This window comes from Trachypithecus francoisi, unplaced genomic scaffold (assembly GCF_009764315.1).
Source record: "Trachypithecus francoisi isolate TF-2019V2 unplaced genomic scaffold, Tfra_2.0 Lachesis_group10, whole genome shotgun sequence".
Lineage (NCBI taxonomy): Eukaryota > Metazoa > Chordata > Mammalia > Primates > Cercopithecidae > Trachypithecus > Trachypithecus francoisi.
In genome coordinates, this window is record NW_022681455.1 from 81,409,912 (window position 1) to 81,434,484 (window position 24,573).

At 54.1% G+C, this 24,573-nt stretch overlaps 1 protein-coding gene across 1 annotated transcript in view; it reads right to left on the bottom strand.

The window, feature by feature from the left end:
• Positions 1 to 24,573, bottom strand: part of GTF3C1 (general transcription factor IIIC subunit 1) — a 102,188-nt gene that overhangs the window by 2,619 nt on the left and 74,996 nt on the right. The window contains 7 exon segments of the mRNA XM_033217908.1: positions 14,816 to 14,867; positions 15,593 to 16,002; positions 16,004 to 16,107; positions 16,509 to 16,789; positions 21,121 to 21,380; positions 21,938 to 22,225; positions 23,574 to 23,746. Coding sequence (XP_033073799.1) covers positions 14,816 to 14,867; positions 15,593 to 16,002; positions 16,004 to 16,107; positions 16,509 to 16,789; positions 21,121 to 21,380; positions 21,938 to 22,225; positions 23,574 to 23,746 — 1,568 coding nt within the window.

Sequence of the window (24,573 nt, forward strand, 5' to 3'; positions counted from 1 at the left end):
TGCACGTGCATATGCATGTGTGTGTGCATATGCGTGTGTGCATATGCGTGCGTGAGTGTGTGTGTGTCTTAGGTGCGCAGTGGCATGTCCACCTGTGTGTGATTGCATGTGCCTGTGGGCCTGGAATAATGCCCATGGTACTCCATACATTCACCTGCCCTGTACATGTCTGGGCCCATGGAGCTCACCCATGTGCATGAGTGTGCACAGCAAACATGTCTGTGGTCAACAGATGACAACAGCCATCTTCCCTTCTGGGGTCTTGTGTTGCAAGCTGGTCCACAGCACCTCCGGGGCTTTGTGGGATCAGGGCATAGTGTGAAAGATGCTGAGTCCAGGCCTCCAGCTTCTGCCTCCAGGAGCTGCAAGAAGTCCATGTTGTTCCTTGTCATCTGCCAGCAGGAAGGGAAAGGGGATGGAGTGAGCCCACATTGACCCCGGGAATGGGAAGATTTTGGGTGGCCCATGGACGAAGGTCTGAATCCCGACTCTGATACCTTCTGGCTGTGCTACCTGAGCCAAGTCGCCGCCCCTCTCTGGTCTAGAGTTTCCTTGTCCGGACAATGGGGAAGGCATGACCCACCTGGGGGAAATTGGCGATGTCACCCGTGTACAGTAGACAGCCCAGAGCAGACCCTCAATAAACGTCAGCTTCCTTCCTTCTGTGGCCAGAGCTGAGGCAGGCAGGGGTGAGAACATCAATCGTCAGTGACAGCCTGGGTGCCCAAGGGGCCGTCCCACTTGTAGAGGGCCACTCGGGGTTTCCAGGCTTAAAATCAGTCTGTTGCGTCTCGTGGAAACAGCTCCCCACCAACCAAGATTTCTTTTCCTAACTTCTGCTAAGTTTTTAAAAATTCCCTTTATGCGCTCAAGAGATATTTGTTAAACACCAATTACATAGCAGGCCAAGGCTCATGGGACCCTTCCCCTGTGGCATTCATGGAGGGAGGGTGCAGGCCAGAACCATGCAGTGTGCTCCAGCCACACGTCCTGCTGACCCCCCCACCCCGCCCTAGTTCAGTCCTGCATCTTATTTGTTCATCCTGGATAACTGAAGGGAGGTCAAGTTTTTTATCATTGATTTGTCAGAGAACCTGTCGAAGTGTGAATTAAGAAGCTAAGAAAATACTTCTTAGCAACATTTTCTTTTTCTTTTTTTTTTTCTTTTGAGACAGAGTTTCACTCTTGTCGCCCAGGCTGGAGTGCAGTGGTGCAATCTCAGCTCACCGCAACCTCTGTCTCCCCGGTTCAAGCGATTCTCCTTCATCAGCCCCCGAGTAGCTGGAATTACAGGCACACACCACTACACCTGGCTAATTTTTGTGTTTTTAGTAGAGCTGGGGCCACCCTGGCCTGGCCCCGTCTTCTGCAAAGGTCAGACTGCAGGCTGCAGGGCCGTGCTGGAGGAGCCAGCTCTGGCTCACTCATGCTTTTGGAGCAGGGTTGCGTTGGAAGTCAGCAGAAGTTGGTCCTTCATTTCTCATCTGTGAGATGGGGTGGTTGGGAGAGGTAGCTGAGAGAATGCATGAGAGTCCTTGGTGCCTGGCAGGAGGCTGGAAGGTTTTAGAACACTGATGGTTATAAGAGTGGGACTGTGAGCCTGGGATCGAGGGGTGTGAGACTTGGATGGGAGCACAAGAGTAGAAGCACAGCTTCTGCACAGGGGGGCCGCCCTCAGCACCCCCTGCACCTGCACCCTAGGGACTCTTGGGTCCAGATGTGCTGTGGTTTTCACACCTTCTTGGGGGCAACAGGTTCCAGGAGCCACCTGCAGGTGTCACCTGAGCTAAGCTCCCGGGAAACCAGCGCAGCTCTCCTGCACCCAGAGCTTGCTGGGTGGGGGAGGGGAACACAGATGGCTGGGGAGGGCCTGACTGAGGCCAGACTGGGGGGCTCTGGACTGGGGCAGACGAGGTTTCTCAGGATCCCACCTTTGAAGGGAACTCAGTCCATAAACACGGAGGAGCAAAGTTGGAGGCCAGGCGCAGTAACTCACACCTGTGATCCCAGCACTTTGGGAGGCCAAGGCAGGTGGATCACTTGAGGCCAGGAGTCCAAGACCAGCCTGGGCAACATAGCAAGGCCCCATCTCTACAAAAATTATTATTTAAAAAAAAATTAGCCGGGCGTGGTGGTGCTTGCCTGTAGTCCCAGCTGCTCGGAACTCTAAGGTGGGAGGATCGCTGGAGCCGAGGAGTTTGAGGCTGCAGTGAGCTGTGATTGCACCGTTGCACTCCAGCCTGGGTCACAGATCAAGACCCTGTCTCTTAAAAGTTGGAGACAAGAGCTGGCTCATCACCTGAAAGGACGGATTAGTAGGTAGGAGGGTGGGTGGAGGATGGATGAATGTATGGATGGATAGGAGGATGGTATTAAGTTGGTGCAAAAGTCTTTGCTGTTACTCTTAATGGCTTTAATAAAGAGCTTGAAGGAAGAATGGTTGGTTGGATAGACAGAGATAAACGCATACTGGAAACAAAGATAAAGATAAAACACAAGTCATACCAGGCCAGCAACTCTATTTTGTTCACTGCCTTTAGTCTCAGCCTGGCACATAGTAGACACTCAGTAAAGCCTGATTTGTAGCATTTGCTTATTTCCATGGTGTAATTTCATGCTCCTGATTTGAGTCTAAACACAGAGTTGGGAAGAGATATGCACAGTCTGCTGTCTTGGCTGGTATGAGTGAGGCCCGGCTCACTTACCGATGGTAGCCCAAAGAGAACATCAAGAGGGCCAGGGGGCTTCAGGGAGGAGGTGGTGTTGGTTGGACTTTGAAAAGTGAATAGGAGGCTGGGAGTGGTGGCTCATGACTGTAATCCTAGCACTTTGGGAGGCCGAGGTGGGCAGACCATTTGAGGTCAGGAGTTCGAGACCAGCCTGGGCAACATGGTGAAACCCAGTGTCTACTAAAAATACAAAAATTAGCTGGGTGTGGTGGCGCATGCCTGTAATCCCAGCTACTCAGGAGGCTGAGGCAGGAGAATCTGGAAAATGGAGGTTGCAGCGAGCAGAGATTGCACCACTGTACTCCAGCCTGGGTGACAGAGTGAGACTACATCTCAAAAAAAAAAAAAAAAAAGAAAAATGAATAAGAGTTGTTAGATGTACCAGCTATGGCCGGGCGCAGTGGCTCAAGCCTGTAATCCCAGCACTTTGGAGGCCGAGACCGGCGGATCACGAGGTCAGGAGATCGAGACCATCCTGGCTAACACTGTGAAACCCCGTCTCTACTAAAAATACAAAAACTAGCCGGGCGAGGTGGCGGCGCCTGTAATCCCAGCTACTCGGGAGGCTGAGGCAGGAGAATGGCGTAAACCCGGGAGCGGAGCTTGCAATGAGCTGTGATCTGGCCACTGCACTCCAGCCTGGGTGACAGAGCGAGACTCCGTCTCAAAAAAAAAAAAAAAAAAAAGATGTACCAGCTATTTGGGGCAGAGGGAAGAGCCTGGACAAAGGCCTGGAGGTATGACTAAGGGTCAGGAGCAAGTGGGACGGGTAGTTCCTTGCCCTCCAAAGACCAGGCCAGAACTGCTGACAAGCCTCACTTAAGAGGAAGGGGGACCGATAGCAACATCACTTTCCCAGCTGCCGCATTCCTCACCTTGCAAGCTCTGAGGGGCAAAGTCATCCATTTGACAGATGAAATGAAGGCACACCTCACTCTGGTCGCCTGCCTGAGGTCACACACTGAATGAGTGGTCAGAGTTGGAACCAGAACTCTGGGCTCCTGATGCCAATTTCAGCTCTTTTTCACCTTGCCCTGCTGGAAAGTTCCTAGATTGAGAGGTGAGGAAGGTTTAGCAGACCCCTGTGGGTGCCCGTTGCATCTGCCTGTGCAGCAGTTTGGAGACATGGCCGACCCCAGATCTGCGAGTGGCTACGTGACCCAGGCCTGCCCAATAGGACGTTTCTTCCCCGTGGCAACAGTGCAGTTTAAGGACAGACATACCCTAGTGGTCCATACTCTCTTTCTGCTTGGATTACTAAGCTGTAAGGAGGGTACTGGGAGGGGCAGCTAGAAACACACAAGAAAGCAGAGCTGAGAGATGGAGACATAGTCCCAGTAATAGCTCTTGAGATCCTGGATCCAGCCATGCCTGAAACCACGTTTCTCCTGGACTGTTTAGATACATTAGTATGGAAGTCTTTACCCTATTCACCAAATATTTCCAGCTTTTGGCCTTCTGGACACATGGCAGGATTGTACCTCCTGACCCTCTGTAGCCAGATGGGGCCATGTGACTGGCTGGGACTGGGCAGTTGTGAGCAGAAGTGATAAGTCTCACTTCTGGGCAGAGCATTTTTCAGATGGCTGCCACGCCCCCTAGGGGGATTTTCCTCGCTGTCACAGAGACGGATGATGATGGTGACTGCTCCATCTGCCTGGGCACCTGGGCCCTTGGGTGAGGAGATACAGACTGAAGTTTCAGTTCACCTGTGATAGACGTGTATCGTGAGCAAGAAATCAATCCTTTGTTGTTCTAAGATGGGGTTGTTTGTTACCACAGCATAATCCTGCCTACCCTAGCTGAATCAGTGAGCTGATAAATTTCCTTTTTATGCTTAAGCTGGTTTGAGGTGGGTTTCTGTCCCCTGCAGCAGAAAGTGTTCTAGCATTATTCTGATATTATCCCCACAGTAAGGACTCTGCTTCCAATCTAAGGAAGGACCCTGCATTAGTCCTTGTGTCACTATAAAGAAATACCAGGCTGGGCTGGGATCACGCCTATAATCCCACCACTTTGGGAGGCTGAGGCAGGCGGATCCCTTGAGGCCAGGAGTTCAAGACCAGCCTGGCCAACATGGCAAAACCCTGTCTCTACTAAAAATACAAAAATTAATCCAGCATGGTGGCACATGCCTGTAATCCCAGCTACTCAGGAGGCTGAGACACGAGAATCGCTTGAATCTGGGAGGCAGAGGTTGCAGTGAGCCGAGATGGTGCCACTGCACTCCAACGTGAGTGACAGAGAGATCCTGTCTCAAAAAATAAAAATAAAAAAGAGAAATATCAGGAACTAGGTAATTTACAAAGAAGCTTAATTGGCTCACAGTTCTGCAGGCTGTGCAGGAAGCAAGGCACCAACATTTATTCTGGGTGAGGCCTCAGGCAGCTTCCAATTATAGCAGAAGGTGAAGCGGGAGCCTGCGTGTCACCTGGCAAGATCTGGAGGAAGAGAGCAAAGTGGGAGGTCCCAGACTCTTTTAAACAAACAGATCGCCGGGCATGTGGCTCACGTGTGTAATCACTTTGGGAGGCCAAGGTGGGCGGATCACCTGAGGTCAGGAGATTGAGACCAGCCTGAGCAATATGGTGAAACCCCATCTCTACTGAAAAAAAAAAAATACAAAAATCAGCCAGGCTTGATGGCGTGTGCCTGTAGTCCCAGCTGCTTGGGAGGCCGAGGCAGGAGAATTGCTTGAACCCAGGAGGCAGAGTTGCAGTGAGCCGAGTTCACACCACTAAACTCCAGCCCAGCAACACAGCAAGACTTACCCGGATCTCCCATGAAGTGACTGAGTGAGAACTCACTCATCACCAAGGGGATGGTGCTAAGCTGTTCAGGAGGGGTCTCCCTCCATGATCCAGTCACCTCCCCACAGGCCTCACCTCCAACATTGAGAATCACAGTTCAACATGAGATTTGGAGGGGACAAACAGCCAAACCATATCACCCCATTCAAAGGCCCCAGAAGACCAGGCACTAGCACCTTTCATGAATGACCTGGGGCAAGTCATTTGCTGTTACCGAGCCTCAGTTTTCTCTTTTATAAAGGAATAAGTAAGTCTCTCGGCTTGCTCTGTGAATGAAAAGACAGGGTGGAACAAGCCCTTATTAGATGTCAGTTGTCTTTTTTTTTTTTTTTTGGTTCATTTGTTTTTGTGGTTTTTAGACAGTCTCACATTGTTACCCAGGCTGCAGTACAATAGCACAATGTTGGCTCATTGAAAACTCTGCTTCCCGGTTCAAGCAATTCTCCTGCTTCAGCCTCCTGAGTAGCTGGGATTACAGGCACCTGCCACCACACTCGGCTAATTTTTGTATTTTTAGTAGAGACGGGATTTCACCATGTTGGTAAGGCTGGTCTCATACTCCTGACCTGAAGTGACCCACCCTCCTCAGCCTCCCAAGGTGCTGGGATTGCAGGCGTGAGCCACCACGCCCAGCCAGGCAGGGGGTTGTCTTTCCATCATCACCTTGAGCTAGGCTCCAGGTCAGAGGAGAAGAGGGCTGTGGCCCCAGCCCTTCCCAATCTCCTTCCCAGAGAGTTCATAAATGCTTCCCTCCAGAGGCCTTGAAGCTTTCATTGCTCTCTGCTGGAATTCAAAGAACACACAACCCCAGCTCTCCAACCATCAACAGTTCCTGCGAGATCTCAGTCTGGGATGCTGTCTGGGGGTTCTAGATGCTTTAACGACGGAAGGAGACAGAGGGAAGTGAAGGCCCAGAAAAAGGCAGTGATTTGCCTGGAGTCCATCATGCCCTGCCCCATTCCTGAGCTCCTTTTGGCCCCCCTGCTGGAGGTGAAAGCCCTTTCCTCCCTCCTATCTGGGGATGTTGTTTGCCTCGGTCCGGCTGCTGGCCCCATGGTATGGCACAGCCCTGCATAGCCCGCCCAGCCCCAGGTGCACCGGCAGAACCCAGGAAGGGGACTTTGGGTGGAAGATGGAGCCGTGAGCACATGCACTTCCCCTCCCGGGAGCCCATTCCACTGACAGTAAAGGAAGCAGGCACTTCCTTTAAACTCTCGACAGGGAAGAACAAGAAGAGGACTCATCTGCCGTCAGGAAACACCCACGCATTCATGCAAGATGAGAGGATGGAGTCAAGTCTGCTCGAACGTCACCTTCTCCACGTTGGGTTGGGCCCTTTATTCAAAGTGCAACACCCCACTGCCTGGTTTTGCTTTTTCCATCACACTTATTATATCCTTTCATACATCTGTGTTATTTATCCATCATATTTACTGTCTACCCTGCTAGAGCAGGGATCTAAGTCTCCGCTGGGTCTCAGAGCCTAGAATAGTGCCTGGTATAGAGCAGGTGTTCAAAAACATTGAATGAGTGAGTGAATGAATGAATAAATCAATGGTAGAGCAGTGACTGGCAAAGCGGTATGCAAAGAGGAGGGAACCATCTGCCCCAGACCTAGAAAAGGCACGGAATGAGGTGTGCAGATGAAACAGACCGCCTCCTGGGGAGTCTGTAATCAGAGCCAAGAGCCCTTCCTTCATTGCTCAGACCATGGGGCAATCATAGGTCTCCCCCCTGTGTCTAAGGGTGACAAATGTGAAGGCTTTTCTTTCAAAAATCGATGGCCCCAGGCCAGGCGCAGTGGCTCATGTCTGTAATTCCAGCACTTTGGGAGGCCGAGGTGGGTGAATCACCAGAGGGCAGGAGTTCAAGACCTGCCTGGCCAACGTGGCAAAACCCCATCTCTACTAAAAATACAACAATTAGCTGGGCATGGTGGTGGGTGCCTGTAATCCCAGCTACTCTGGAGGCTGAGGCAGGAGAATCACTTGAACCCAGGAGCCGGAGGTTGCAGTGAGCAGAGATCGCACCACTGCACTCCAGGCTGGCCAACAGAGTGAGACTCTGTCTCAAAGAAAAAAAAAAATGATGACCCCAGATAAGAAACCCTTTCATCCTACTCTTTAGGGAGTCTCCCAGCACAATGCTGGCTCCTCCACCACCCTAAAACAAATCCCATCCCTGGAAGGCAGTGTGATGGGGAGGTCCCTGAGGCTGGCAGACTGGGAATAGCAGCAGATCCGCTTTCCAGCCTCCAGCCCTGTGGACATGATTTTACCTCCTGCGCCTCAGCTTCCTCATCTATGAAATGGGTATACTGATCAGGCAGACGTCTTAGGGCTGTTGTGGCGTCGAGTTAATGTGTGTAATGTGCCCAGAACAGTGTCTGGCATCTGGCAGGTGCTCAGGAAATCTTGTTGCTAGGATATCATCAATTGTATGGGTAAGTCATGCCCTGCCCCAGTCAGCTCTCACTGGCGTCACCCTGGCGCCTGTATGGACCAAGAGCACCAGACATTTGGAAACCAAGACAAAGTAACGGAAAACAAAGATGCTTGGGCGGCTGCTGCCACCTGCTGGTAAGCACTGCAACCTGCAGATGTCGGCTGAAGGCAGTGCCGTCGCGCTCTGCTGTCCAGGGGAAAAGGGACACACAAGTGTCATCTGCCTGGCGCTTATACAGGTGACCCTGAACAATCGTCACAGCAGCCCTCTGTGGCAGACAATATGGGCGATGAAGACGGGGTGAAGCGGCAGGAGTTTGTTTAATTCAACAAAGTTTGGATTCTACCCTTTGGGTGGATGGACCCGCGTTGGGCAGTGGAGGTAAGGAGGGAGACGCCACACACGCACATACATGCACACTCACACACACAAATGCCCCCACACATACATACACAGCATGTATGTGCACAGATACACACATTCGCGACTTCAAAACGTTTGTGGAGCCCGGGCGCGGTGGCTCACACCACCAACATGGAGAAACCCCGTCTCTACTGAAAATACAAAATTAGCCGGACGTGGGGACACATGCCTGTAATCCCAGCGACTCGGAATCTGAGGCAGGAGAGTCACTTGAACCCAGGAGGCGGAGATTGCAGTGAGCCAAGATCACGCAGTTGCACTCCAGCCTGGGGAACAAGAGTGAAAACCTGTCTCAAACAAAAAGAAAAAAAAAGTTGGTGGAAAATGGAATTCAAAGATTAAAAATAAGAGACAAACTTTCTTTCTCAACATAAGTTCCATCAAGGTCAAGACACTTTGGTGGGCAATGAGCAGCCACTCAGCCCCTCCCTGAAAAACTGAGGGTCCTGGGAATTTCACCGTGGCAATGCCATCTTTTTTATATTACTAACTGAAGAAAGGTGCCCTTTAAAGATTTTTTCTTTTTCTTTTAAGATTAGGAAACAAAAAGTCAGAAGGAACCATATCAGGACTGTAAAGTGAGTGCCTCATGATTTCCCATGGAAACGCTTGCAAAATTGCCCTTGTTTGATGAGGAGGGAGCAGGGGCATTGCTGTAGTGGAGAAAGACTCTCTGGTGAAGCTTTCCTGGGTGGGGTTTTCTGCTAAAGCTTTGGCTGCTTCCTCAAAACACTCCCATAATAGGGCATGCTGATGCGGATGTGCCAGGGGGTCGCTGAGTTAGCCGTGTTGGGGGCGTGTTTTATGTCACGTAGCATCACAGGCCAGGGCTTCCCAGGGTGTGCACAGACAGATATGGATGGAAATGGGAAGAGGGAAAGTGGGAGGGGCCCTGAAGGGGAGGGGCCTTGAAGGAGAGGGGCCCAGAGGCTTTGCCCAGATTTGAAATGTTGTATGTAAGAGAATACATTCATGTATTTGCTTATCTAAGAAAAAGAGAAAAGAATTAAGAGTGAGAAGGGCAAGACTGTGGGGTACAGGGAAGCTGGGGACACAAAGCTGAGGTGTTCAGGCCTCGTGCGGGTGCCCATCTGGTCTTTGCGTTCCCTACCCTCTCTGCAGGAGACCCAGAGCCACCACCTAGCACTGTTGTGGCAGCCGCAAAAGGGCCAGAGACCCATTTTTGCCCCTTCATAGGTTTTGTTTGGTAGTTAGTACTTAATGTTTCTTCCAAATTTGCATTCCTTCACAGCCTGGGCATACACATTTTAGTTTTCCACAGTTGCTATTACTCCCTAGTATTTAACCCAAGGCCCCTTTCCTCTCATTTATTACCTGCCTGGCCCCTGAAGGCATCTCAGCTCACAACTACTGGTCAATGCTGTGGTTTCTGGAGACTTCTGTGCAGAGAGCTGCCTTGGAAGGATGGATGGATGGGTGGATGGGCAGATGGGTGGGTGGATGGATGGATGGACAGATGAATGAATGGATGGGTAGGTGGATGGATGGATGGACAGAGGAATAGGTGGATGGGTAGGTGGATGGACGGATGGATGGGAAGACAAGTGGATGGGTAGGCGGGTGGATGGATGGATGGGTGGATGGGCAGATGGATGGATGGATGAATGGATGGATGGATGGATGGATGGATGGATGGACAGATGAGTGGATGGATGGGTAGGTGGGTAGATGGATTGGTGGATGGATGGATGGATGGATGGATGGACAGATGAGTGGATGGATGGATAGGTGGGTAGATGGATGGGCGAATGGATGGATGGACAAATGAATGGATGGATGGGTAGTGGACAGTTGGGTGGATGGATGGGCAGATGGATGGATGGACAGATGAATGGATGGGTAGATAGGTAGGTAGATGGATGGATAGATGGGTGGGCAGATGAGGGGCTTCATGATGGGTAGGAAGGAGGGGAAGAAGGAACAGGTCATCCTTGGGCAGAATGACTGTGGGAATGTGGGCTGGTGTTCACAGAAGCCCCATCTCACCATCTGAGAGCAGTCCCCACCATCCCTGTCTCATCTTCCAACATACACCCACTCTCTCCATCATCTGGGAGGCACAGGCAAAGAAGGGAACCTGCTGAACCCGACTATGCACTTGCACCTGGTGCTCTTCAGCTCACCTTGCCTCCCTCGAGGGAGACACTCTTCCCCGTTTTCAGACAACAAAACTAAGGCTCTGAAATATGAATGTGAGGGTCGGATTTTTAGAAACATTTACCGGATTCCCAAACCTTTCTTCCACCACACCACACATTCCCAAATACATTCCCATTTGTACAGCATTTTATTTATGAAGCAGACCACATCTGCTATTCTACTTGATTGCCTCAAAAAATCCCATAGACCACTATTGTTTCTACACTTGAAACTTTAAAGAGAAAAAAAATGAACACTAAGACCTGACCAGGCTTGGCAGTGCAGGGACTCTCTCTCAGGACCCTGACTCCGAAGTCCCTGCCTTTGTCCCTCCTCACCCAGAAGTTTGTGGCCTAGAGTGACCAGGGCGTCCCTCGCAGAGGGAGGATGGAGACAGGGTTGGAAGGTGGGTCAGGTCAGGGGTCCTAAGGGTACACGTTCCCCAGAGGGGACACTTTTCTAGGTGAGAGAAGCTGCAGGTGGGTGTGAGACACAGCTGGCCAGGGCGGGGCCCATCCCACCTAGAGGGAACAGCCTCTGCTCCACACTCTGACTGCCATAGGCAGGAAGCTAAGTCCATTGTTACTGGAACTTTCCATTTTAAGAGATCTGAATTTTTTTTAAAAAAAAATGTGAACTCTACATTTTAAAAATGTTGGCAACTAACTTAAAAATGTAACCATGTGAGCTCAAGAGAACTTCAAGGTGCTAGACCCATCTGCAGGCCCTGCCGATGGCACCAGCTGTGCTGAGCCGAGCTGATCATGGGCCTGGCACTGGGCTGGGAGCTGCTCTGTGGGGGACGGGCCTGGGACCAGCTGAGAAAGCGGCGAGGGAGTCGCCTGTGCCCCTCTCCATCCTGGAGGCCATGTCTCACCGCTGGCTGAGGCCAGGCGGGGCTGCCGAGCTCAGGATCAGGGCCTTCCCTCTCCTTTGGTTTCATTGGGAACAGCCATTCCAGGTTGTTCTGCAGCCAAAGTAGGGAGTCCCCTAGGGGAATCACTGATTCTTTAGGAAACACACAAAACAGAACGCATTTTACTTCCCTTTAATCAAAAAATAAATAAATACACTCCACAGGGACTTTTTTTTTTAAATGAGGAAAAAAGGTGAAAGAACAAAATAAAACAAACAAAACCCAAACCTACAGTGACTCTTCATTTCCAGCCTGCAGGGAGTCACCAGCCAGGCCGAGGGACACGGACAGCCAGCCAGCTGGGGCCTGCCAGGTGACTTCCAAGGTCAGAAAGGGAGCTGCTCTGCTCTGGGTGGTTCAGTCCCAGCCAGGGGTTGGAATGTCCTGCCTGCCGAGGGGCCACAGTCCCTGTAGAGGTCCCCCAGCAGCAGCGCACACCGATCCCTATTCTGCAAGGCATATCCCATAAGGCCCTTCCTCTTGGTGGCACTTGGGCACTCAAGGAGCCAGGAGATCCTGCCAAGATGGCTGGAGTCTGGAATGTGAGGTGTGCACAGGCGGGGCGAACTCTGGAGACCCAGAGACAAGCACCAGCTCCCAGTGTGATGAGGCCAGTTCCCAAGGGGCAGGCCCAGAAGAGCCTGGGGAGCAGGCAGGTGGGGGAGCCCCTCTTTCCAGAGTTCCAGGACAGTGGGAAACATGTCGGGCTGTGACTCTGGCCAGAGCACCCGTCCCCTGCTGCAGGAGGCTCGGCAGACCCAAGGCCGGGGCACAGTGGGGTCTGCTGAGCATCAGGCAGAGTGGTGTGGCAGGTGGTGGCTGGGAGGGAGGGAACGCCCATAGGGGTCCTAGAGGTGGATCCACTTGTTCCAGTTGACCTCGTGGGGGAACACACGGCCCAGCCGGAGGGTACAGTCCAAGGTGGGCTCGTAGAAGGCCATGGGGCTCTCGTCCAGGCTGGAGGGCACCTCCACCTCCTCCACCACGGGTGTGGAGAAGAGCGAGACGGCCCTTGGCTTTCTCAGCCAGCACTTCCGGATGCAGCCGAGGGACTCCAGGCCCTGGAGACACCAGACACACAGGTTACAGTGGCACTACCCTCGCCTGCTTGATTTATTCTTTAAGCATTTAGGGAATGCTCTCTCTGTACGAGGAAGCCACTTCCCAGAGCAGGGGGCACCTGAACTGGGCATGAGTCAAGTGGGGATGTACCAGAAGGGTTCAGGCAGAGGCCCTGGTGGGAGAGGCAGCGGCCTGAGTAGCATGTGTACAGCGCGGGCTGGAGCCACCACGATGAATCTCATTTGTGGAGGAGAGGCCTGCAGCGGGGGCTGCATCCCAGCGTCCTGTGAGCCAAGACTGGTTTCCAGGTGGGGTTCTGTTTGGCTCGCGGGGAATGTGACACTGAACTTCAAGCTCCTAGCTGCCAGAGGAGCTGGAGGCCCCATGCGCACTGGGCCAACGGAGCACAGGGCAACTGTCAGCCGAGCAGGAAGCAGCCGCACCAGGGGGCAGCTGCTTGACCCGTGGGGCCCTGCGGGCTCGTGAGTTAGTGATCCCTGGCACAGAGAAAGCATCAGAGACAAGCACCAGGCACCCCCTCTTCCATGGAGCTGGTGAAGGACACCGAGGGATGGTCTGAGAGGCAAGAGCCCAGGACAAGCTGGGGGAGGGGGTGCAGGCAAGCAGTATGGTGGTACCGCATGCTGCCTGGGGCCTGAACATCATGGCTGGGCCACTGAGAGCACCCAGCCGCCCCCACCCCCTGCTGAGCCTGAGAAGGCCCCATACCTGGAGCAGCTCCAGCACGGCGACGGGCTGCAGGATCCCTGGTAGTGGCGCAGCAGGCAGTTCTCGGGGATGCCAGGCCTGGTCATGATGTGGTATAGCATGGACTCCATCATACCCTTGCATACGGGCAGGTTCAGGTGGCCATCCACGACACGCCATGGCCGGCGGATGAAGCAGATGCTCTCACAGTCCCTGCAGGGGGAGGGCTTGGCATCAGGGCTTGGCGGGGGCAGAAGGGCAGCTCGTTCAGACAGAACACTGAGGCTTAGGGGTGTCTGGGCCTGGCCCAGGTCACAGGGCTGAGACCAGCCGCCACCTCTTGTTCTCTGCTCTCCAAACTCCCCGCTTCTCTCCTGTCTGGACAGAGGGGCCCTTGACCGCCAGCTGGGTGGAACCACGATGTGGGGTCCTGCTCAGATGCAGCTGTAACTGAGGCCTCAGTGCGCCCACCCACGTTGGCAGGAGAGGGCCAAGAGTTGAGACTCCTGGACTTGCCAGCTCTCCTGGCAGTCCGGGCAGCAGCTACCTCCAGGCTGTGGCGAAGCTCACAGGAGTGTGACCCTGAAGCTCTGCCCCACACCATGTGCAGAGTTCCAGGAATGCTTTCCTTGAAACCAGGGACTGAACAGCCACCCGGGGCCCAGGAGCGGGGCGGACCCAGAAGAGCTGGACACCTGGCTCTTATCGCTACGCCTGGCCTTGGAGGGGCACACCTGAGCTCCTGAAGGCCAGGACACAGGGCACTTGGCCCTCCCAATCTGGGGTCAGCACACACACTCATGGGAGACGCCCCCACCAGAGGGGCTTCTGTGGCCCCCTTGCTTCCTGTAACTCTGTGGCACAGTTGTCCCAGGGGCAGCTGGGCATTCAGGGCTTATCCCTCTGTGGCCCTGGCTCATCTGCAGGAGTGGGTGAGGTGCCTGTGGGTCGTGAGGAGCCAGTGAAGCGCAGCTGACGGCACCAGGCATGGTTCTCCGCCAGTGCCCTGGGCATTCTGGAAGCGCAGCCCTTGTTCCAGGCCGACCTGGGCACTGCTGGTGCTCAGCACGCCTGCTGCTCACCCACCGCGCCCCTCCAAGTACCCCTGCCGAGAACCACGGTGCTGGGCAGCCTGTCAGAGCTGGCACCTGGGGAAAGACCCTCAAAAACCCTCACACAGGCCGGGCGCAGTGGCTCAAGCCTGTAATCCCAGCACTTTGGGAGGCCGAGACGGGCGGATCACGAGGTCAGGAGATCGAGACCATCCTGGCTAACACAGTGAAACCCCGTCTCTACTAAAAATACAAAAACTAGCCGGGCGAGGCGGCAGGCGCCTGTAGTCCCAGCTACTCGGGAGGCTGAGGCAGGAGAATGGCGTAAACCCGGGAGGTGGAGCTTACAGTGAGCTGAGATCCGGCCACTGCACTCCAGTCCGGGGGACAGAGCGAGACTCCGCCTCAAAAAAAAAAAAAAAAAAAAAAAAAACCCTCACACAAATCCTTACCCTCGGTCCTGTCAAGAGCCCCACCTGAAGCCCTGGAGCCAGAACCCCACACACCCACCTTTCCTGCGCTGCATGGGAGATGCTGCTGGCTCCAAAACTCTCTGCGAACCCTGAGGGAAGAGGAAGAGAATGAGAGAGACTCGGAAAGTCAGGGAAGCCATCTCTGCCTCCCCACCTTCAGCATGGCACCCAGCATGAGCAGGGCACCTCGAGGCTCAGGGGATGAAGCGTCAAAAAAAACGACAACGATCATCTCACAGAGCAGCCACTCGGGAGGTGGCGGGGCCGGGGAGACTGCCGCATACAGTGCCACATGCAAGCAGCGTCCCAGGCCCGGACAAGCCCCACACCAGAGGAAGCCAGCGAACACCTCCTTTTCCACCCAGAAGCCCTGACCACAAGGGTGGTGTAAAGCCCGAGGCAAAAACAGCCCAAAGAAAACAAAAACGCCCAGAGAAGCCACATGAGAAGGCTGCTGCTGGCAGACGTGCAGGACAGGAAAGGGCGTGCTGCCACCCGAGGAGGGTGAGACCTCCCTGCCGTTACTGCCCCACAGCAGCCGCTGCAGCACACACGCTGGCCCCATCGCCTGAGCTCCCACTCCAGAACTCACAGTGCTGCCTGGGGGTGTGGGAGGCCTGTGCTCCCCTGGAAATCCATTTATAGGCAGCATCCTGCCCCGTCGGGGCTCAGGCTCCCAGAAGCTGAAGTCAAGCCCCTTTTGTGTCAGTGGCAGGTCCCCCATATCCCGGAGGAAGGCGTGGGGTCCATCGGGGCGGAGGGGAGGGAAAGCGCGGGTGGAGTGAGGTGGGGTGGGGGACAAGATGCACGGTAACTCTGGGGTCTTCAGAGCTCTCTGGAGGCTGCGCCTGGCCACTCAGCTGCTCTTGGCCTGGGGAACTGAACTCCCCAACACCCTCTCGGTCTTCCCGTGCTGCCCCCGCTGCAGCGGTGTCTTCAAGAGCTGGGGGTGAAGATGGGGCCTGGGCTTCTGCTCCATCTTCAGCTCTGGGCCCAAGGATGGGGGCGAAGTTTGAGTCCTGGAGTACTGGCCTCTTGGCAGGGGTCATCTGGGTGCCCTCAGTGTCGGTCTCCCCATTCTCACTGGCCCAGCTGGCACGCCTCTTGGTGCCCCGGGGGCTGTGAGAAGGAGGCGCCTGCCCCTCGAGGGGACTGTCCTCGCTGGAAGACCGCTCTGGGGGTCTGGCCTGGGGGTCTTCTCTCTGGATGTCGGCGTCCTCTCTCTTTCAGCCACACCGAGTGCAGGAGCCAGGGCCAGGCAGAGCCCATGGCTACCAGGCGCGCAGTGTTGCCGCCGACCTCCAGCACCTGGTGCTGCTCCAGGAGGGCCTGGGGAGGCAGGAGACACAGGGGGTCTGTGGGGAGCCCGGGATCCTCCGCGCTGGTGACCTCCCCTCCCTGGCGGGTTGAGTGCCCCGAGCAGCCCAGGCTCGCGAGGCGGGCGGGCTCCTAACCCCGGGGCTGCCCCTTGCTAGCCCTGTGCCCTGGAGCAGCTTCTCTTCCTCTCTGGCTGCTGTGAACCACGTCAGCTGTGGTGCGGTTGTGAATCCACAACTGCACCCTCAACGCGGACATGAAATGCCCCAGTTTTCAAATGTTAATGACTTATTCAACGTTAAAAAGAATGCAGCATGCTATGCCCCAAATCAAGCCCATCTTCAGTGTGCACCTGGCCTGGGAGCTGCAATTTCCGCTTCAGTGATATCCGGCTAACCTAAGGCACAGCTCACCTGGACGCAATCTGCGAATGTCCTGGTGCGCCCGCCACCTGCCTTCTCCAAGGCCGAGAACCGTCTGCGCAGCTCCTCCTTGTCAATCCCAAAACAACCCGTGGCTATAATGACTTCCAGGATCTCCAAGGCAGCAGTCAGGTCTTCGGGACTATACCCAGACAGCTCCAGCTGGAGGACAAACTCCTCCAAGCTGCAGGTGTTTTCCTGGGGCTTTATCAGCTTGGTGAACGTGTCAGGGAGGCAGGAGGTTCCCACTGTTAGCTCTTCCAGAGGAGCGGCTGTGGGGACACGGAGGAAGTTCAGAGGCAGCCCGACAGAGGTCCCCTCCCCTGCCCAATGCACAGGCCACACTCAGGAAAGGCACGCTCCAGCACCAACTCACTGCTTCCCCGACAGCCACAGGGGTCACCTGCTGGGCGGACAGGCTGGGCCCCTGGCATCAGGCTCCTGATCTGTGACCCTGAGCCTGACTACAGCTGACTGGATTTCTCCTGGCCACTATGATTCTCCTGCTCAAGACGTAAAGTGAAGGGCACGGAGGCCGAGGACTGGGGTTCGAGAACTGTAAAGCCCAGTGCTCTGAGGGGGAGTCCCTGACCAGGGCTGGCCTGGTCCCATCCCTTCCTGCTGCTCATGTGCCCACTGTTCCTTAGACCCTGTGAAAGACACCAGGCCCCTTCTACACACCCCACTTTTGCCTACACTAGCCAGGGCTGGCTTCTGTTGCTTCCTATGGAATATGTCTCTGCTAAGGCCATAATCGATAGGTTATCACTACATTTTTGCCCAGTCCAAACTCCAAAGTACAGAATTCTACTGTGGTTATGAAGCATATAGTGAACACCATCAACTTCAACAATGCACCTCACTTTATTGTGCTTCACGGATATTGTTTTTTGGGTTTTTTACATACTGAAGGCTTGTGGCAAGTCTGCGCCAAGAGAGTCTATGGGCACTTTCTTAACACCGTGTGCTCGATTTGTGTCTGTCATGCTTGGGAATTCTCATATTTCATCTTTTTCATGATTATATCTGTGACGGTGGCCTGTGATCAGTGACCTTTGTCCTTAACTATTGTCACTATTTAGGGGCACCACAAACCACGCCCACATACGACAGCAAACTTAATTGATAAATGTCATGTGTGTTCTGACAACTCCAGGGACCAGCCATTCCCCATTTTCCTCCCTCTCCTGGGGCTCCCTATTCCTGAGACACAACAATATTGAAGTCAGGTTGGCCAGGTGCAGAGGCTCAGGCCTGTAATCCCAGCACTTTGGGGGGCCGAGGCGGGTGCATCATGAGGTCAGGAGATCGAGACCATCCTGGCTAATGTGGTGAAACCCCATGTCTACTAAAAAATACAAAAAATTAGCTGGGCGTGGTGGTGGGCGCCTGTAGTCCCAGCTACTCGGGAGGCTGAGGCAGGAGAATGGCGTGAACCCAGAAGGTGGAGCTTGCAGTGAGCCGAGATCGCGCCACTGCTCTCCAGCCTGGGCGACAGAGCAAGACTCCATCTCAAAAAAAAAAAAAAAAAAAAAAAAAAAAATTGACGTCAGGCCAGTTAATAACCTTACAATTGCCCCTCTGTGTTCAAGTAAAAGGGAGAGTTGGACATCTCTCACTTTACATCAAAAGCCAGAAAATATCAGGCTTCGCGAGGAAAGCATGGTGACAGCCAGGACAGCCGAAAGCTGGGCCTCTTGTGCCGAAGTTAATCAAAGTTGTGAGGGCAAAGGAAAAGTTCTTGAAGGAAATTAAAAGTGTTACTCCAGGGAACACACGAACAATAATAAAGCAAAAACAGCCTTGTTGCTGATATGGAGAAAGTTTCAGCGGTCTGGATAGATGAAACCAGTCACAACCTTCCCTTAAGCCAAAGCCTAATCCAGAGCAAGGCCCTAACTCTCTTTAATTCTATGAAGGCTGAGAGAGGTGAGGAAGATGCAGAAGAAAAGCTGGAAGCTAGCAGAGGTTGGTTCATGTAGTTTAAGGAAAGAAGCCGTCTCCGTAACATAAAAGTGCAAGGTGAGGCACCAAGTGCTGCTGGAGAAGCTGCAGCAAGTTCTCCAGAAGCTCTAGCTAGCTGAGATCAGCGATGAAGGTGGATACACTAAACAGATTTTCAATGTGCACAAAACAGCTTTATATTGAAGATGCCATCTAGGACTTTCATGGCTACAAAGGAAAAGGCAAGGCCTGGTTTCAAGGCTTCAAACGACAGCCCACTCTCGATAGGAAGTAATGAAGCTGGTGACTTTAAGTTGAAGCCAGTGCCCATTTCCCACCCCCAAATTCTTAGGGAAGAGAATTATGCTTAATTTATTCTGCCTGTGCTCTATAAAAGGAACTGCAAAGCTGGATGACAGCATGTCTGTTTACAATGTGGCTTACTAAATATTTTAAGCCCACTGTAGAGACCTACTGCTCAGACAAAAAAGATTGCTTTCAAAATGGTATGCTGATTAATGATGCCCCTGGTCACGCATGAGCTCTGATGGAGATGTTCAAGGAGATGAATGTTGTTTTCATGCCTGCTAACACAACATCCATTCTGTACCCCATGGATCAAGGAGTATTTCACTTTCAAGTCTTATTATTTAAGAAATACATTTGATGGCTGGACACAGCTGTAATCCCAGCACTTTGGGAGGCTAAGCGGGTGGATCACCTGAGGGCAGGAGTTCAAGACCAGCCTGCCCAACATGGTAAAACACCGTCTCTACTAAAAATAAAAATTAGCCGGGTGTGGTGATGGGTGCCTGTAATTCCAGCTACTCGGGAGGCTGAGATAGGAGAATCACTTGAACCTGGGAGGTGGAGGTTGCAGTGAACTGAAATCATACCACTGCACTCCAGTCCAGGCGACAAGAGTGAAACTCTGTCTCAAAAAAGAAAGAAATTCATTTCGTAAGGCTATGGCTACTATAGTGATTCTTCTGATGGATCTGGACAAAGTAAACTGAAAATCTTCTGGAAAGGAGTCACCATTCTAGATGCCGTTAACAACATTTGTGATTCATGGGAGGTGGTCAAAATACCAACATCAACAGGAGTTTGGAAAAAGCTGATTCCCACCCTCATGGACGACTTTGAGGGGTTCAAGTCATCCGTGGAGAAAGTAACTGCAGATGCAGTGGAAATAACAAGAGAACTAGAGGCAGAGTCTGAAGATGGGATGGAGTTGCTGCAATCTCAGGATCAAACTTGAACAGATGACTTGCTTCTTATAGACGAGCAAAGGTGGTTTCTTGAGTTTCTTGACATAGAATCTACTCCTGGTAAAGACGCTGAGAACATCGTTGAAATGGCAGCAAAGGACTTAGAATATTACATAACTAGGTCTGGTATGGTAGCTCATGCCTGTTGTCCCACCCCTTTGGGAGGCCATGGCGGGAGGATCCCTTGAGGCCTGAGACCAGCCTGGGCAACAGAGAAAGGCCCTGTCTCTACAAAAAATTAAAAAAGTAGCTGGCTGTGGTGGCACATGCCTATAGTCCAAGCTACTTAGGAGACTGAGGCAGGAGGATGACCTGAGCCCAGGAGCTAGAGATGACTGTGAGCTATCATCATGCCACTATACTCCAGCCTAAGCAACAGAGCAAGACCCTGTCTCTAAAAAATAGGCTTGGTGTGGTGGCTCACGCCTGTAATCCCATCACTTTGGGAGGCGGAGGCGGGAAGATCACTTAAGGCCAGGAGATAGAGACCAGCCTGGGCAACACAGTGAGTCCCCGTCTCAATCATTTCAAATAAATAAATAAAAATAAAAAGTAAAGTTTCAAAGGTCATCAATAGAACTAAAATAGTGTCAAAATTGGAAGTAAAGGAGGCAGGAAATCATGAATGTGAGTGGAATACTCATCTTTCCTAGCAAGGGGTCAAAAGATAATATCTAAAAGGTTCCTAAGAGCACAAACTTTACTAAGCACCAGGAGACTAGAGCCCCGCTGCCCCCTGGGGAGAGTGGGCGGGGTGGGGAGGCGGGAGTACTCTGCTCTTCCTGGCGCCTGCGGCACAGCTGTGACTAAAAGACAGCGGTAGTGCGGGGAGCTCTCCCACAGAGGTGTGGGCACAGCACCGGCACCTGGGGAAGGTGTCCCTTGAGTTGGCTGCAAGGATGGGGTGTGTTTTTCCGTGTGTCCTGTGGCTGCATGCCTGGCCTGGGGAGCCCGAAGGTCTAGGTCTCAGGCCAGGCCTCAGGGTCCTCCTGGATGATGGCAAGGCCTGGCCCTCCCCCCGCACCAGCGGGAGCACTCACCAGCGGGCCTGAGCCAGGCAAGGCCTGGCCCTCCCCCAGCACCAGCAGGAGCACTCATCAGCGGGCCTGAGCCGGGCAAGGCCTGGCCCTCCCCCAGTATCAGCAGGAGCACTCACCAGCGGGCCTGAGCCGGGCAAGGCCTGGCCCTCCCCCAGCACCAGCGGGAGCACTCACCAGCGGGCCTGAGCCGGGCAAGGCCTGGCCCTCCCCCAGCACCAGCGGGAGCACTCACCAGCGGGCCTGAGCCGGGCAAGGCCGGGCCCTCCCCCGGCACCAGCGGGAGCACTCACCAGCGGGCCTGAGACGGGCAAGGCCGGGCCCTCCCCCGGCACCAGCGGGAGCACTCACCAGCGGGCCTGAGCCGGGCGGGCACAGGGCTGCAGCGGAGCTGGAACTTCATCTGGCAGGAGTTGACCACGATGCTGTCATTGGGATTGAGGTTGCGGGTGCTGACGATGCCGGGGGAGTAGTAGCCCCTCATCAGCAGGTAGTTGGTGTGGGAGGCCTGCGCAGGTTTCACCTCCATGCTCCGGCGCTTGCCCCCTATGCCTTCATCCAAGTCATCCTCTTCATCCTCGTCATCCTCCAGGCTGCCATCCTTCCCCAAGCTAGAAGAGAATTGCGACCTGGATACCCAAGCACAGGCCAGCCAGCTGCTACTGCAGCCTCTCCCCTCCCTCGAGAGGCCTTTGTGGCTGGGCCTCAGCAGTGGCCCCAGCAGCTGGCTGTGCTTCATTACCAAGGCTGGTGTGGACGGCTGCCCCAGATCCATCCCCTTTCCCACCTTCCTGTGCAATGTGCTCACCCCTTGTCACATATCTGCGTCTCTGTGGGGACTGTTCCTCTTGCCCGTCTCTCAGTCCAGAAAACACCCACTTCCCCAGGAAGCCCCAGTTCTGTTGCAAGGTCCTCAGGACCAGTCCTCCCTTCTCTTCCCTGCCCCTCCCCTGCCCCACTGTGCTGCATCCTTCTCTTTGGCCAATTCCCATAACACCTGGGAGGCATCAGCAGAGGACGCCTTGGACACTGGCCTACAATCCCCAGTCACTCATCTGCAACGCCCATCCTGCAAGCTCCCGGAAGGCACTACCGACCCCTGCCGGTCTGTGTCTGGCCAATGCCTAGCACGTGGCCAGACCTGATGCTGTGGCCGCCGGGCTCTTACCTTTTGATGACCTCATTCTCCACCATTGAGCTATCTACTACGATGATCTGCTCCGGGATCCTGACATCCACGGAAATAAGGCCCAGAGAGAAGAGGGTCAGGACGGCCACACAATTTCCTCCAGGGCCGTCCAGTGAAAAGGCCACCATGTCATTTGTGGGCTCATTATTATCCTGGTCTTTGAAAGCGAAACGATCAGGCTGGTCCAACTTGCCAGCAGCCCGCATTCTGTCCAAAAACTGGAATGACTCCGTGCAGATGGTGCTTGGAAATCGCCACGTAAAAATCCTACACAGACAAAAAGAAAGGAAGGGCCTGACTGAGGGCCGGCCGTAGGAAGCCATCATTTGGACAGGCTATGAGCACGTCAAATCATTATGATAAGAACTAAGCAAAATGCCCCACTTCTCCCCTAAAGCTCTCTGTCCCATCCCAAATAAAGGCGCTGTGTTCCCATCTAGCGGTGTTTGTGTCTCTCTTCCCCGCTAGCCTGAGTACCTTCCATGCAGAGTACCGTCCCCTCGTCTAATTCAATGTGGCCTCACCTTGCGTTCCAGGAGGGTGCTGGCAGGCTCACCTGACAGGCACTCACTGTACACAGTTGCTGAACTAGGGATGGTGAGCATGCTTTCTGTAATAACAGTCCCCACACAAAGCCAGCCCTGGTCTCACATGTGTGCCCAAGCTGTCTCCATGCAGCACCTGGTGAGGCACTTCCCCGGCTCTGTCCAGAGAGCAACATTCCATGACCCTGCTACCAGGGTCAGAGGGAGGGACCCAAAAGGACTTCCTTGTCTGCTGACCACTGCCCTCCGTTCAGATGGGGACACGCAGTCAGAGCAGTGTCTCCGTGACAAATGGCCTTGTTGGACTTGGACATGTATCTTCTGCTGCCACACCCACTTCCCAGAGGCCTGAGGGTCATTCGGGGTGAGGGTTTGGGGAGGAGGAAGTGTCTGCCATCACGGGGAAGGGATGGTATCAAAGAACTGAAAGAAGATTCATGGTGCTGTCTCTGAGCATCTGACTGCAGCCCTGTGCAGACCTGAGGGTGGGCAAGGAGAACGGTATGAAGGGGGAAGCTGCCAAGGTGGCGGCTTGGGAATGTTCTCAGGGACTCTGCATGTGGTCAGGAGGCTGGTGGTGCAACGCTCTCTGCGGCATGAAGCCACACTGCAAGAGCGTTTCAGGAGGGAGCCCCAGGAGGATGTCTGTCTGGATGCACCTCCGCACCCCAACCCCGCACCGGCTGCTGGAGCTGCGAATGGGCCCAGGAGACTTCCCGGGTCTCAGGGCTACATGGAAGAGGGACTGAGGTTATGCTGGAACTGGAGGGTGAACTTCCAGCTGGGCCAATTATTAAATTCAAAACCGATTTCACTCCATCTGATGAGAGAAACGGAAACAAACCACCTGCAAAATGGCAACATCACCAACACAAAGATGCTGCTAGCACTCACCTGATCCCCACACCAGGAAGGAGGAGAGGGGCTGCAGGAAACCCCAGAGCCTACGTATTGCGCATGAGGCTGCGGGGGGCCCCAGCTCCTACATGCTTTCATGGCCACAATGCTTCCTTTGCTCCTGTTTATGTGGCTCAACCTCGGAGTACCCAGGGCTCCTGACAGGTACTCACCTGTAGTAGGTCTGGGATAGCTGGTAGGACATTGGCACGAAGGGCAGGGCCCGGTTCTTCTTGGGGCCCAGCGTGTGGTTGACCCGGCGCCGGTTGACCAAGCTCCTCTTCTGGCACTCCATGAAGGCCTTCACGAGAACGTGGTCCTTGTACTCCCGATAGAGGCGGAAAGTCTGCAACACAGTGAGGCAAGGGTGAGTGGGGTTCTCCAGCCGGCCAGGGAAAAGGCTGGAGTATGTGGAGGTAGAGGCTGTGGCTGATGCTTTATAGAGGAAGTGACCGATCGTGGGAGGCCCAGACTGGCGTGTGTGTGTGTCAGTGTGTGTGTGACTGTGTGTATGGGGGGGAGGGGTGCTGAGGAAGTCGGCAATCCCAGTTCTCAGACCATCACGTCACACTTCCAGAGACCACAAAGGGCAGGGAACTGACGAGACGGGGGGCTATTCACTCCCAAGCCGATTGCTTTCGATGCAGACAGACGGAATCAACACAGAGTCATCTGGTCTACCACTCTGTCCCCTGGCCTCCCACCCAGCCATCAGCACGTCAGGTGGGCTCTACCTTCCAATGCACTGGGTTCATGCCACCTGCACTGGCCCATCTAGTCATGCCACTGCTCTTTCGTCCCCAGCTGACTGGTCTCCCTCCTTCCCCACGTCACCTTCCCCCAACCCCTGACCATTCTCCATAGCGGCCAAAGTAATCCTTTGATGCCTACATCAGACCACACATTCCTGCCCTGCCTCAAAACCCCCGAGGACTTCCCTCTGCAGATGTGACCACAACCAGGCCTTCACGACAAGGAGCCTGGTGAGTGGGACCCTGCCCACCCACCCGCCACTCTGGCCTCACATCCCCCAACACCACCCCCCTTGCTCACTGCCCACTAGCCTCCTGGACCTTCTTACATTTCTTGAAAAAGCCCAGGCATCCTACCTTGGGGCCTTTGCCCTGCCGCTCCCCTAAATCTTTGCATGGCTGATTCCTCAACATTCAGGGC